This window comes from Glycine soja, chromosome 11 (assembly GCF_004193775.1).
Source record: "Glycine soja cultivar W05 chromosome 11, ASM419377v2, whole genome shotgun sequence".
NCBI lineage: Eukaryota > Viridiplantae > Streptophyta > Magnoliopsida > Fabales > Fabaceae > Glycine > Glycine soja.
The window spans coordinates 38714608-38731070 of record NC_041012.1 but is presented as its reverse complement, the minus strand read 5'-3'; the positions used below and the strand labels follow the sequence as shown (position 1 = coordinate 38731070).

The 16463-nt window shown below is 26.9% G+C and overlaps 1 protein-coding gene across 1 annotated transcript; it reads right to left on the bottom strand.

Annotated features, from left to right (window-relative positions):
* On the bottom strand, positions 1-5404 carry LOC114374482 (protein LATERAL ROOT PRIMORDIUM 1-like). The gene is made up of 3 exons (XM_028332125.1): positions 4383-5404; positions 3392-3699; positions 1-223 (listed from the first exon to the last, which is right to left on the bottom strand). Exons 1-2 carry the CDS (start codon positions 5044-5046, stop codon positions 3404-3406), a joined length of 960 nt encoding a protein of 319 aa, XP_028187926.1. The 5' UTR covers positions 5047-5404; the 3' UTR covers positions 1-223; positions 3392-3403.
* Between the last annotated feature and the right edge of the window lie 11059 nt (positions 5405-16463).

Genomic DNA, 16463 nt, shown 5'->3' with positions numbered 1-16463 from the left:
TTAGGATAAAATAAAACTTTGATTAAGCACTGAATATGAAATTTCGCAACATATCAATGTCTCTATTCTGATGCAAGAAATTGAAACTAGGTCCCCTATGTATGCATATAAACATTATGTAGAAGAGAAATTTACATAATAACCAAAGAGAATATATTGTCAATTTTCCCTGCAAAACAGCAGAATGAACTGCCCTCAGAGTGTCACAGAACCGATCCATCACCTGTCATTTGTAAATAAAAGGTTTATATATGTTAGCCCTCATTTTGTGTAAAAAAAAAAAAATAGAAGCCCTCATTTAGATGTTGCCTACCAAGTACAGAATGAAACTTTGCAGTTTGACAAATAAAATTAAGAAGTAACATTTTATTAAAATTATTAATTTTTATCATTTTAACTCTACTCAAATATTATTTCCAAACAATGTTCAATTGTGTTGAGTAATAATCCATGGTAAATTTGTTAATAAGTTAAAGTATAATGTCTCCTCTCTTAAAATATGCTTACATTATATTATCATCTTTTAAAATATCTTTTTATCAACCTCCTATTATTTGTCGCAAAACACTATGATCTGTTTGGAAGAGATGAAATGAAATAAATAAATAAAAAAATAGAAAAGATTTCAAAAATTAATGTGAATTTTATACCTTCGTTACATTATTTTAATTCAAATATTTTTTCTTAATTTTATTTCACAGAACCAAATTCACCTGTACAGGTTTGAGGGTTAGGAAATAGTTATCTATCAATCATATTAGAGTATATTAATAATAATTTAATAATCTAAAATATACTTAAACAGCTCCTAGTCAAGAAATAAGCTGGACCATCCATTATTTGAGGCTGATCCAAACAAACAATACCAAGTTTTTGGCTCGAAATAAGAGGAATAAAGCAACCAAGGAAATGACATATACCAATATAAACAAGTTATAAAACAATGGTCAACAAGTCACTGGTGTGCTTTTTTCATACTCTTATTCCTGGATTCCCCACTTCTCTGTCTCTAACTTTCTTTCACATCCTTAATTTTCACTTTATTGAATCTATACTCTTTTCTTTTCAAGGCATTTCACTCTCACAACAAGGAATCATGTACCTGAATAGACGGATCCACATAAAGCTCTAAGGAGATGATTGCTCCCATTAAGATATTTTTTGTACTTAAATATATTTAATAAAAAAATTACTCCCATAAAAAAATAAAAATGAATGGTTTCAAGACATGATCGGTTGCTAAATTAAGCAACTAACATGAGAGTACAAAGCCCTGCTGCTCCAATAATATATATGAGATGCAAAATGGGAAAATTTAACAACTACAGGGGAAATCTTTGTATGCAAGGAAAATGAATCAGACAACACACAAGTGGGTTGACATGGGTGGAAAGAGATGGTGGCAAGTGAAAACTTTGGCACTCAACATAGACTGTATATAGATAGACTGAAAATACAGTTTGATTTTTTATTTTTTATTTATACTTTTCCTGATTGAAAATTGAAATCAACCCAAACTTTAAATGAAGGTGAGCCTAAACATTTCCACTAAACCGGTGGCAGTCTTTATCAGCACCAGGTAACGTGTCTAGTGTGAAAGGCTAAGAAAAAAAAAATACAACAATTATATAAGAGTGATGGTGCTAGATGTTGGATTAAAGCCTTGAATGGTCAAAATAACATTATTGTATCAACGAGATGTGACATTTTCTAGAAAATACCCTGTTACTTTAGAAAATAGTGTTGCAAATAACAAAAGAGAATTAAGAAGAGTGATGTTATTATTATTTTTTATAATATCCTCATACTAGCTAGTTCTTTTAATATTTTATAAAAAAAAGAATAATTAATTAATTTTTTATCTTAAAAATACACAAAAAATCAATACTTGATTTATGTAGTAAGGTGTTATAAAAGGATTTAAATTACCATGGCCATACTTACATCAACGAAACCAGGAGAAACAAAAGACAGAGAAAGCAGTAAACTCCATTGAAAGGCCTCATGGCACATTATAACTAGATTGACCTTTTGGTTTAAGATGATGTTATACTTTCAAACATATCAAAAAAGGTTTTTCTATTGTGCGTTCATGAACATTTGATATGAAATTAAAAAGATATTTTTTCTTATGAATGAAGTATTTATTATATAAATTATCAAATATTTTTTTTAAATATAATTTGAAACAGTTAATAAATTTCATTTAATTTTTTTCATATGACAATTTTATATATAAAAAAAACAATGAACAAATAAGTCATTATATATATTTAAAATTTTGGATAATGATACTTGAACACCTCTTGTATGCAGTCACCTAGAAAAAAGTGGAGAGAAGATAGAGATAAGTTGTTGATATTATTGGTCACATGATGTAATAAAAAAATTGCAAAATGTGAGTAGGATGTTTAGAAATGTGTGTCTAAATAATAGGATTCTAAATTTTTGGTGGGTGAAAAGGAGAAGTGGAGATAAGAGTTCTCATATCCTGTGGTAAATATCAAAAGTCAAAACTCAAAAAGAAAAGTGAATAAAAGTTGATGTAGATTGCAAGATGTAAGATAATATCTGTAGACAAAAGTGCAGTTGAATCTTGCTCAAATCACACACATGACATGAGTGTAACACAGATGATAATGTGGTAGTGGAAATGTAACACTCTCAATGCACATTAAAAAGTGTACGTGCATTCTTTGTCTAATTGTCCTTTGATTGAAAATGACATTTTAAAGTCACCACTACTCTTGAAACCCCCCGTACACGGTACATTATGCTTCCTTCCATATGATATTAACCAATGCATGATAAAAGTAAACACTCATGATAATTTAGATGCAAAGTGTACTGTTCTTTTTATCCTTCCTTTGTTGATGCACTCATACAGTATCAAGTTCATTCTCTCTTCTTTTTTCTTTTTTCTTTTGTTATGATGATTACTCTTCTCCCAATAGCTCAATTCATTGATGGAAATTTGTCACTGTCACTAAAGTGGTGAGACACAAGAATTTTCTAAGCTTTTGCATAGTCATGACCAATCAGAGTGAACTTTTTAACTAATTACCAGACAACCCAAGAAGCAGCACATAAATTTAGTAAAATTCAGCTATTTTTCTTAGGGTAAAATGAAACTTGTTTTAAGTCTATTAATTTTCAATTAAAATTGATTCTAACATGATTTTGGTCCTTGTATTTTTATTTTTTTTTATAATTGGTGAATTTCATCACCCTTTATGAAACTTCCATTATTAGAGTGAGGAACCAAACTCAGAAACTGTAAAGAAATGAAGACTAAAATCATAGCTTTTAAAATGCAATACTAAAACAATTTAATAGCATACTAAGGAGGGTGCTGAATGTTACTTAAATTAAAGCTAGGCCAATTTTGTACCTTTCAGCAATCTCAGCAAACAGAAGCAGGGTAAGCACTAGTTGGAACCCCAATTGCCGAAGAGCATTCCCTATTATTATTCTTTCCACTTCCATTGTTTCCCAATTGCAGTTCTGAGACACTAGGCACATCATTTCTGGCATCAGCACCATGATCATACAGAAACCCCTTAAAAACATGGCCACTAATATGAACTGTGGCCATGTAAACAATCTCATCTTCACCACTCCCAATAGCAGACACTCTATGGCACCTAAAAACCGCAGGTGCACGCACGTGCCGTGGCAAAGACTGTTTGAAACCAGCATCTGCGATTCAACAAAAATCACTTATACATCCAAGCTCCTAAAATTTTACCACACGCTAGAGTTTTTCCAAAGAAAGAAAAAATCTGTAACCTTTTGTTAACTTATTTTAACAACTACTAGGAAAAATTAATCAAAATTCAAAACACTTTTCTAACCTGTTTTTATTAAACTTTATAGGATAAATTTTTTTTAGTCCTTCTTCACGTAAGATTATCGCCTTACGGAGGGACAAGAATCACTACATTCATAGATCAAAGTTGAAGTACAGATACTAAAATCAAGTGAACTGAAAGTACATAGATTAAAAACATATTTTATCCAACTTTATAACAAATTTATAAATAAAATATTAAAACCAAGTCTGCAAATTATAATTAGGATCACATTAGTCACATTTATCTACAATTTTTCATAATGTCAAGAATTACAATGAATTTGCGACTGCGACCATAATTTAAAACCTGGAAATCAAGGTTTTGAAAAATGGTCTGCAGCTGCGATTTTGGCCTATCCGAGTGTTTACAATTGTGACTGCATGAGTTGTATTTGTTGCAATTTCTCACAATATCCAAGAACACGACAATACCAGTGCAATTAAAAACCTTAATTAAACAAGTACTTAATTAAACTATTTGTGAAATTGTAGTAAACATCTTTGAATTAAAAGAGAAAAATGAAATCACCTTGTTGACAAGAACTGGTATCAAAGCTCTTTGTTGGGGTAGCATTGGAAGTGGAACTATGAGAGGTAGCACTAGCAGCAACATTCTTTGATGACCCCAAAGTTCTTAGCCTCTTAGAAGCACCAGCATCGCTGTTGCCATCACCACCACTACTATCACCACCACCACCCCGTCTCATAGACGCGGGGACCCACGTGCTCTTCACGTGAGTGCTGCAATCAAAGCCACGTCCCTTGCAGCAAGTCCTGCACCTTCTGAAGCTGCAATCTCTCTTGGCTCTATTGCCACAATCCTGGCACACCCTAAACTCACCCCCACCTTCCTCACTCTCCATCATTTGCTTATTGCTTCCCTCATCCTCCATGTTCATAACACCTTTTCTTGTGGAATTCACTTCAGTGGCACCACACATCTTCAGGTTCCAATAGTTGGTGTTGGTGTTGGTGTTGTTGTTGGCACAGTCTTGAACCTGAACTTGAACATCATTGGTGTGTGGCACTGTTAGGAGAGGGAAAATGCCAAGACCAACACTGAGAGAGGCTTGTGAAGGCAAAGGGAGGTTTGAATGGTGTTCTGCTGAAATGGGTTGGTGTTGTTGATGGTGGTGAAGTTGAGAAGGAGTTGGAGCTATGAAAACTAGGTCTCTAAGGCCTAACATGTTCATTGTAACAAAGTTTAGCACTCTTTGAGGCTTAGATTTTAGAGGGTTGTTTTTTTTGTGTGTGTGAAAAGGTGTGGAATGTTAATGCTTAATTATGTTTTTTGAGGTTGTTGGTGTTGTGTTGTTGGGAGTTGGATGTGGCGATTTTATAGGGAGAATGTTAGGAGAGGATGAGATTGAGATTGATGGAAATTGGAAACTGTGGTGTATGAGTGATGATTTGGTGTTTGTGATTTTGTGTTGTTTAGGATTCAGAAGAGGGAGTTTTACTAGTTTTTGTTTTGGTGCAAAAAGACATTACTGCTACAGGTTTTTCTTCTGACACTGAAACTCCACTTAACAGATATTCTTGGAATGGTAATTATAGGTGGAGTTTTTTGTGGTGCCTGCAAGTGTAGTTAAACCTAAACCCTCTTTTCAGTTTCTTACACGTTTTTAGTTCTCGATTTCATTGCTGATGAAGGGAAATCATTATTGCCTTTTATTTTGAAATTCAACAAGGAAAACCTGCATAAACAAAAGTTTTCAAGAATATATAGTTTCTAAATATTATTTTCAAGCTAATATAATTTTTTAAATAAAAGAATAAGAACGTTTTGCTTTTCTGATTTCAATTTCTTATTACTCATGTCTTTTATTACATTTTTAACATCTTTTTTCCTCTCATTTCTATTCTTTGAAAATTAGTTTTGGAAATTATTATATAAAATATATAATTTTAAAAAGTAAAGCCAAAACCATATTCAAACAAACTGTGTTTTAGTTCTTCAAAATTCTCTCAACATATTGTCATAAATTATCATTATTTTAAAATAAGTTCAACTGAATTTGTGTTGTGATATTTGAATAAGAAAATAAGATAATAAATTTTTTAGGAAAGGTCTATAATGTAATTCAATTATATGTATCATGTTATTAAACTAATAACTAACTTTAAATTGTTTTGTAATGATTTTTTTTATCAATTTTCTTATTTATCATGTTAATAATAAGAGGATTGATAGTTTCTTTTAAACTATATAATTATTTTTATCTTTAAATATATAATTTCATTAACAAATGTATATAAAATTTAATTTCTGAAAATATAAAAAGTAATTATTTATCCTGAAAAGTTAACCTCCAATAGATTTGTTGTCCAATGGATTTGTTACATTTTTTATCCTTTTTGAACTAAACTAAACTTTGTATTTTTATTATTTTTCACACAAAGTATCCATTCAAAAACAAAAATAACTATTTATCTTTTTTTTATCTTATATTTTATCCTAGATATAACATTGTTATCTTATTACGGTGAACTTCAATTTCATCTAATCCTAATATAATTGCAAACAAATTGTAAAAAAAAATTAAATACATTTTTTCGGTAATTTAGATTTTTCTTTCTTTTATGTCCTGTAAAAAAATTATTTATTTTAATCCTTACAAAAAAATATTTTAGAATTTTTTTCCACTGTTCAAAATATGTTTTTATGTTGTAAGTGTTTTAAGGAAAAAAACAAAAATACATTTTACAATGACTGAAATGAAAAAACAAATTACAGGAATAAAAATAAAAATAAACATTAAATTACAGGTGAAAGAAATATTTAAGTCTAAATAAATATAATTGCAAAACTCTGTAAAAAAAACATAATTGCAAATTGAATCCAACTTTTGCGATCGAATCTTCTTTCACATTACCCTAAATGTTAATTTAATTTAATTTTGTATACATTTTATTTAAAAAATTAAGCATAATTTTTCTTAAGTCACTATCTTTTGAATTATAGTGGTTTACTTTCAATTTCTTAATTTTGAGTTAATGATAAAGAATTTACATAATTTATATAACGTCATAAGTTTAATTTCATATTATCATTATATAAAAATATTAATTTATGTTCAGCATTCTTAGAAAAACTTAGATACAAGTACAACTGTAGTGATGTTTGGAACCAAAACAAAAATAGACTAACTCCTATCATGTAATTATATGTAGTTGTCAATTTTGAGTTCATTCTATTATTGTGATATATTTAGTCTGATAACTAATTAATACCTTCGAATTTAGTGAAAATAGCCAACTTACATATTTTATTTACAATTCTTTTCTTGTTTTAATTATCAATATTGTTTTACCAATTTTCCAAAGTTATTCAAAACACACACCTTAATTCTAGCTTAAAATATGGGCAGCAATGTTTGAATGATCTTTTCAGCTTTTTTTTCTTTCAAAAAAGTTACTATCATGTACATATTTCTTTTAATTATTATTAATCCGTAATTTAAAAGTTGACTAGAGTCCTCTTCCGAAAAATTCAATAAATAAAATGAAGAAAATATTCGAACTACGATACAGGTAGAAATGTAAGGGAAAGAAAAACAGAGAGATGAGAATAAAAATATGAAATAATAAGGGGAAAAGAAGGAAAGAAACAATATATTTTTTTATCAGTGTAAGAAACAATTAATACATAAATACTGTAGTGAAATATATTTAATTATAAAAATAAGATATTTTAAAGGTTTAATAGGGACTTAAATATAAAAAAATAATAATTTTTATGCATAGTAAAAAAAGAAAGATATATATAATAGAGACAGGGAATCATCTTAATTAAATAATATAACATTAAATGTTCACGAGATGTTATGTTCATTTTAATGTTTTAATCCTAAAGCAATAAAAAAAATTAACTTAGTTTTCAATATAAAAAATTAAAAAAAATCGCAATAAGTAATCATCACTTTTCGAATTTAACAGTGACAAGTATTTATAATTTATCACTAAATACAAAATTAATTGAACTAGGTCATATAATAAAAATTATTAAGTTAAATTTCTGTCAAAATCCGAAAACTACGAATTCATAAAGAAAAAAGTATGCTCAAATCTGTCTCACGAAAAAAGAAAGTATATTAGAATGTGAGAGAATAGAAATATAAATTAAATTCAGTACTTAATTAAATCCAGTACTAAGTTTGATTTGTAGGGAAAAACATAAATATAAGTAATTTATTTAAATGAGTTTTTTTTACTGATTTATTTAATTGAGTTAAATTTAAACTTTAATTTTACTTTAAATTTATGTTATGAGAAATTATAAAATATAGATTTTACTTGTTTATCTCACCTATAATTTAATTTTTTATTTATTGAATAAAATCTTAAAATGTAAGCTTAATTGATAATTTTAGAGCTCAACTTTCGTTATTTATTTAATTTTACTATCGAAGTTTTATTTTTATAAATTTTATCACTTTTTTTAGAAGACAAATTTTATCACTTAAATTTTTAATTTTTTTTTATTTTATCACCACTGATATGTTATACAAAAAGTTAATGATAAAATAAAATGATGTAATTTTATTACCAATGTGAATGATAAAATACATAAAAATTAAAAATTTAGATGATAAAATTTGTAAAATATTAAAAGTTGAATGGTAATAATTGTGAAAAAAAACTTAAGTAATAAGTTTGTAATTAAACATAAAATATATTTAAAATTAGAAATATATTCAATAAGTTTGGTAAGTAAGAGACTCAGATGATTTTAAAATACACTTAACTATAAATATTTTTAAAAAATTTAAATTATTATTTTCATCCTTTAATTTATTTTTGAATTTTAATTTAATTATTTAATTTTTAAATGGTTGAATTTTTTTTTAATTTTTAAAATCAATTCAACCAAATAGCTTTGCATAAATTGAAGCTAACAATGTTAATATAAAAAGGCGCGTGTCACTTTTATATTTACTGACGGAGTTAGTATTTTTGTAAAAATTATTATTTATAAAAATATATTTAAATAATTGTGTAAAAAAATTCAGTCATCTCTTTGATGTATTTTTGAATTTTCTCAAAATGAGGAGTTACATTTGCACATCCTAATTTTAATACAGGTTCATCATAGACTAAATTTTACATAAATGATTCAATAATCCATAAATATTAAAATTAGGAATAAGCAGGACTCAACTTGTTCACTAACTAAACTTGACCCGAAATTGATTGGGATGAATTTAGGTTTTAAATTTAGACTTGATGTAATTTAGGTTTTAAGTAGACTTGACTCATATTTTTTATTTTTTTTTAAACTCGTCTTAAAATTCTCTCTAATTTTTATTTTTTTAAAAACAATTGTAAGATAGTTATTAAAAAAATGTTATCTTAGGAGCACTTTACCTATACAGTTGTTAACATCTCTATAAAATGTTAGAGCAATAATTCATCAAAACATTTCCATAAATGTAACTCACATGTCACTTAATGAGTAATACAAAACCCTATTCTACAATACTCTTATACCATTTTCATCCCATATATTTCAGGTCGATGGGGTTGGATTCGAGTTTATATAAACCACTCAACAAAACGTATTCAATTATCTCTGTTTCCTTTTTTATTTCTGTTTTCTTTTCTTATACGAATGATTCAACAAAGACTTCAATTTCATTTTTATCTCTGTTTTCTTAACTATCATATATATTACTTAACTCTTCTATTTCTTTTTTTTAGGTGTAGTTTAGTAGTATTTCTAAAACGTACCTAACCAGATAAATTACGTTTGGTGATTTAGATTTTAGAATACTAACCAATCAATTACAAATTTGGTTCAATATATCCTAAAAAAAATCACATATTTATCAGGATTTATAAATATATATTTAAAAATAAGCTATTAATTTTGTTCAAATTGGGATTGAGCTAAGCTAAACATACTACAGTGTAATACCGTACAGTAGTAGCTAATAGCTATGGCAGATTTGCAGTAATTAAAGATGGTACGTAGTGTAGTAGATTTTCACATGCTCAATGTTATGTATTGTGGGTACAAGGTGCGTTTACGACTCACCTAAACCTACACAATACACATGCTATATATATGTTGCTGCCCAACCCTACAAATATGAGACTGCCAAAAAATGTTTGATGAATGAGATTTTGATCACCTGCCTAGCTAGTTAAGAGAGGGAACAAAAGAATAATTAGGTTCTGTATAGTTTCTAAAATATGGGGCTTATATTAAGTTTTGGTTAATTAAAATATACTTAATTACATTTTAAAAATATTTATATAATCATATAATTTTTTAAAAAAATTCATCTTATATTTGATTCTTAAAAAATAAGACCAAACATGGTTACAGTTCTTCTTGAGAATTGAGACACTTGTAGTATTATATTCTAATTAGAATTAAAATTTTATCACAATAATTTATATCCTAGAAGTTTATATTCAAGATTAGTACAAGTTATTGAAGTGAAAATAATACCCAAAACTTAAGTGTAATTAAAAAAACTGTATTTGAATATTAATACCCAAAACATATAAAAAAAACATTATTTAAATATATAATACTAACATGCATAGAAAAAAAGAATAAGGTTAATAATAAAAAATAGATAAAGGATCCCTCATCTTTTAGTCTTTTATTTTTCATTTGTTAGCATAAAGGATCCCTGATCTCATTGATTATGTTGATGATTTTTTTACTTTAAAAACATTTTTTAAAATTTCTTTTCTAACCAATACTTATAATAAGAGATTGATTAACAAAACTCTAATAATAAATAGATAAAGGATCCTCATATTTCTTTTTTGATTTGTTAGCATATAGGATCCTGATCTGATTATCCCACAATACATCATTATCAATCCAGTTGGCCAAAGTGCCAAACATGCATGAAAGAACCAGTAAAATTGGTTGAGGTGCCCTAAGGTGGCTCATAGGCCTTAGTGGATACGGCCTATATTTGTTTCCAATAAGACCAATCTGAGTCACTTAATTAGGGTAGGGTTAGGCTATGATCATGACCTACATATAAGGCACGCTCTCTAGTCTCTAGCTAGGTCTATGACCCCATTATAGGTGTAGATGCTGGCCCCCTTACCCACCCTTTTGCATTTTTGTTTTTTCACCATTCTTTTTTTTATTATTACAGTGGAGAAAGGAGAATGATCTCAGTCTTGCTTACAGAACCTGCTAACCATGTCCCCAAATTTAATGGCACGCAATTAAAACTCTTCACTCCTACACTGTACATTAGTTGAATTATTTGTAAGTTAAAAGAAGAGTTTTAAAAAGGCTAAATCACTGTTTTGGCAACGACTATGAAGGGTCTGTGTTCTTCAAAGAGATTAAAAAAAACTCACTTACGGATTATAAATCAACAATTATTTTCTCTTAATTAATATTTTTTATTTTTTTCTATATGTAAATATTTCAAAATTTTATATTTTGTGCCTTAATTTTATATTTAAATTTATTGTCCCAATTTCTCACTCACCCGACAATTTTATTTTCTTTATTAACTTTTTATTTTTTTTAATAGAATCGTAGAATGTCTCTATTGAGTCAAGATTTTAGATCCGTCATCGAATTTAGTACTCCTCTTCATTTGTAATATTTTGTTTACTTCATTTATTTTATTTTAAGATAAATGCGAGCTTTTCTATGAAAAATATAAAGTGTAATAATTTTGTTGTAATTTAAAACAGTTGAATATTTGTAAAGATTTAAAAAAAAAAATCAGTTTCAACATGATTAAACTACTGCCAGAATTGCATAAAATAAAAAAAACTAAACACACTATTTTAATAGGTTATTGATCGGAGGCAAAGCAGCAACGGTTGCCAAAGTCACCATTCGTGCAATGCAATGCAAAGGATAACTAAACACACTATTTTAATAGGTTACTTTATTTGTCGGACTTAATTATTAATTTAGTTTTTAAATTATTCAATTTAATTTCTAAATTTTTAAAAAATAATCAATTTATTTCCTAAACTTTTAAAATTTTTAATTTAATCCTCAGATTTTTAATAATGAATCAATTTGTGATTTATTTTTAAGAATTTGAGAATTAAATATTTTAAAAAATTGAGAATCAAATTAATTTTTTAAGAATTTAATGACTAAATTAATTTTTTTAAAAAATTTGAAAACTAAATTAAAAAATTCAAAAATAATTTGAAAACAAATTAATAATTAAGTCTTATTTATCTAGCGATTGATAAATGGGATAATAAATTTTGAGATTCCACTGAGTTGTGAAGCTAAGCAACAATGAACTACTATGAACAATGAACTATAAACATTATTTGACACATAAGAGCTTTGTCTTCTTCACAATAACTCTTTTCACCCTGGGACTCAGACCCCATATTTAAACAAGAGCTTATTTAATACTAACATTTCACTGATTTCAGTATAATTTTTTTATACAGTAAATTAATTGCAATTAAGTCTCTGTATCCAAAAAAATTACAATTAAGTCTAAATAATAAATTTTAAGATAATTATGATACAAATTAATAAGTTTATTATATATGATAATTAATATAGTAAAGAAACTCAAGTATATAAAATTTTTAAGATAAACTTAATAAATTAAGATAATTTGAGAGGATGAGTATTAGTTAGAAACTCTGATATTTTTTTCTCTGAAACACTTTATTATTGATTAAATTTATAAAAAAAAGGCATAAATAAAGTTTATTAAATAAAGAATAAAATCTACACAAGTTAGTTATATGAATAAATTTTAATTAATAATAAATTTTTTTTTTTTTGAAGTTTTAATAAAAGATATATTTAAAACATAAGTTAGATTTTTTTTTAATAATAAGTATGTTAGATATTACTAGCATTAGAATTTAGAATTTTTGGTTAAATTATTCATAAGAAAGAAAAGTTGAGGTGGAGGGTGGCATAGTTAGCCCCTAGTCTAGGTAGGTACTTGACAAAAGTAGGCAAAAACTAAAATGTTTAGGCTAAATCAGCCCCTAGGGCTAGGGTATAGCCTAGACTACTATTGAATATTGATTGTAACAAAATCGAAACAATTGAATTACAAGGATTCTGCAATGTAGCAGACCTTGGCATTTTCTGCTGCTAATGCGTCATATATATAAATTTACGCAGAAAGAAGGAAATTTCTACGGTGGACCAGTTAAGTAGGTGATCCACCGGTGAGTAACTATGCTTCAACCGTTGGATTTTGGTGTAGAAAAAAATAGCGGCCCAGACTATTCCTGATAGTTCAGTGAACAGTGCATGCGTAACATTTGAGCAGTGACGAGCAAAGCAACATTTGTCGAATTTATCCCTCGCACGGGTTAAACTTGCTATTGACAACACCTGTATTTATGATGCACACCCCATTTCTTCTCTTTAGTTTTCTTCTTCGCAAATACACTTTTATTTTCCTCCCATCAATTGGTATATTCATCTCTTCAGACATCTTATTAACACGATATTTTATGTTCACTTAAAAAAATTTGAAGAGAATAAAGTTATGATGAGATAAAAAATAAAATCATACCAAAAATATTTTTTCAAAATAATCTATACCTATTTAGAAATATGTATTTCTAGAACTAAGACACATAATTTTGGAAATACACTTTTAAAGTTGATATATGTTAGTCCAGAAAGACATTTTGGTAATAATAAAACATAAATAAATGAACACACTTCAATAGTTGATGCGCACACACTTATTTAATTGTTATATACCAGAGTTGAGAAGCCACCTGGAGACAGAGTTAAGAGGCTGAAAACACATTTAAAATTGGCAATGCACAAAATAATGTGGGAAGTCATCATTAAAAGTTTTGTTTTGTAATTAAATAATATAATAGACAAAATTAGTAATGAACGTACCTTTTAAAGTAGAATGACACATCACCGCTGTCTAAGGTTGTTCTGTGAGAATTATTTTTTTGGGTTATGGTTTGGTATCAACTATTTTGAAATATATTTTTTTTTTATTATTATTATTATTTTAAAAGTTAAAAATAATTGTAATTTGAGAATTAAAGGCTATACATTAAAAAGATAATTTAGTGAGTAATATAACTTATGAACTTTAGTAGAATTTTTTGTAAAAAAATATGGATAATTTCTAATTATAAATTTCATGGAGATTCTCAGTGCCATGTGAAAATTGGTTATTACATTTGTAATTTTGTGCGTTTAAGAAAATATTTAATAAATTATTGTGGAAAACATATAAATGGCAGTAAAAAGAAGTATAAATACAAAGAAGGAAAAATATAAAAATAAAAATAAAAATGAAGTAAAAAACATAAGAATAAAAACAAAATAAAGGAAAAATGTGAAAAAGAAAAGGAAGGAAAGAAAAAAAAAAGAACGGAAAGAAAAAAAGAACTAAAGGAAAAAAAAAGTAAAACCCGAAAAAAAACAAGAATTTCATTGAGCTTAACCAAGTTTTTTCCTAAAAAAAAGAGTTTAAAGGGGTAAAATAAACACTTAACACATTATAATAAATTATTCACAGTAGTTTTTGATACTGTGTTGATGTGGTTCACGGCTAGACCACATGAGATAGTGGTTCATTGTAGAATCGTCCAACCAGAAACAAGTTAAAGAGAGAGACAAGAGTTTGAATACTCCTAGTTAGGGGTGAGAATAGGTCAGACCACACTTTGAAAAATTTGAGCCTAGTCTACGATGAATTTTTGAGGTCTGAGTTTAGCCTATAGTCTATCAAAGACTTTTATTTTAGTTCGATCTGACCTTTTTAAAAGCCTAGTCTGACATGATAGTTTTTTTAAAAGCCTTCTAGTAATAGAAGTTATAGAACAGTAATGTATAATCAAAGTCTGCTAGTTTAAAAAAAATTAATTATACCCAAAAAACAATATAAGTGTATATATATATATATATAAGTCTGATAGGCCAACATATATATATAGGTCGGCCTATCAGACTTATAAGATTTTTTAATAAGCCTAAGCTTGGTCTATTTAATTTAATAGGCTTTTAAAAAAGTATGAGTCTAACCTTTTAATTAAATAAGTCAATTCAGGCTAGACTTTATCTAGGCCAGGTCGTAGGCCCCCTGTAGGCCGACCTGATCTATTCCCACCCCTACTCCTAATCCTTGCCTGTGTGTTCTTTCCTCCCTTCTCCTTCTTAAGCTTTGTATAAATAAGGTTTTGAGTATTCTTCAATTTAATGATTTTTTTTTTATATAAAAAGAAAGAAAGAAGAAAGACATACGACAAAATTTATGAATTTCATTATTTCTTCTCAAGAGTGTGATAAAATGGATAGGACATATGACATCAATCTGATTTGATATGTTTATTTGAGGATTAAATTAAAAATTTTAATATATCTCATTTTAACTCAAAAAACAAACTAATTGAAAACATAACAAAACAAACTAATTGAAAACAAGACAAAATAATTCTTTATAAAAAAACACTTAATATTTTTTTTATATTTTACAAAATATTTTTTCAATATTTGTTTAATTTATTTATATGTAAATAAAATTATTTTTCACAATTTAAGATAATAAATTTAATTTCTTTAATAAGTAATTGTCATTTAATATTCAATATTTTTGTAAATTTTTTTAGTCTTAACGAACCATCCTATCAATTCAAACATGTACGAGACACACTTTAATTTTTAATCCATTTTTTATGCAGGACAAAACATGCCAACCCATTTTCTGCATATTAATGACGAGGTAAGTTAGCCCATTTTACCATTCTTATTTCTTCTTTTATTATTATATCATATAATAAATAAACATAAAATAAAAAAATGAAGTTATATAAAATTACAAATTAATATAAAAGCATCATGAAGCCATACAAAATACTCCTAATTCTATTTGTAAAGCTTTATTTATTTAATAAATAAAAATTTATATAATTTCAAAGAAAACAAAAACATTTTATTAAGGATTTATTAAAACCAAATTTCTACGATCATTTTTTTTCCGATTTTAAACATTTTTTTAACTGTCCAATTTGATTATCTATCAAGTTCACTGACGAATTTTGACCAACTTTGTCATCTATGTAATTTTTTTTTCTTTTAAATATATTTTTATCCTTCTAATTTAATATTTTTTGTATTTTTTTTCCGTTTTAATTCTTGTAAAATATATTTATTTTATTTTTCATCTTTAAAGTATTTTAGATAACATTTTGAATAGCAAAAAATTTCCCTTCTATTTTTCTCCATTTGATTATACCAGATCAGGTAATAACTCTTCCATTTATTTTCTTCATTTATTTTATTTTATTTTCTATTGTATCTTTCTTTTTTAGCAAAAGAAAAATTATAGTGTGGTACATATATTACTCCAACTTGGTGTCTCAAAAATCATATTAAAGCAAAGTAAAAGATGAATTACCAAACAACACACCTAACTGCCAATAACATTTTATATACCACAATGAGTTAATTCACTACCATTATGAGAAAAGGAAAAAAATCCCATTTTTTTAATTATCCAAAACCAAGACAAGGAAGGTATTTTGATTAAAGGTTCGCTCGTTTGGAGTGAAAAAGATGAAAATAAATAAAATGAACAGTAAAATGATGTAAGACTTACACTTTTACTTTCTACTTTAATTCATAACTTTTATCTCAATTGAC

Bases quoted from the DNA above. Each gene is read 5' to 3' on its own strand.
- LOC114374482 (XM_028332125.1), bottom strand. From the start codon at position 5,046: ATGAACATGTTAGGCCTTAGAGACCTAGTTTTCATAGCTCCAACTCCT. The intron at 3,700-4,382 runs GTGATTTCATTT...GTTGAATCGCAG, and splicing joins TACCAGTTCTTGTCAACAAG to ATGCTGGTTTCAAACAGTCT.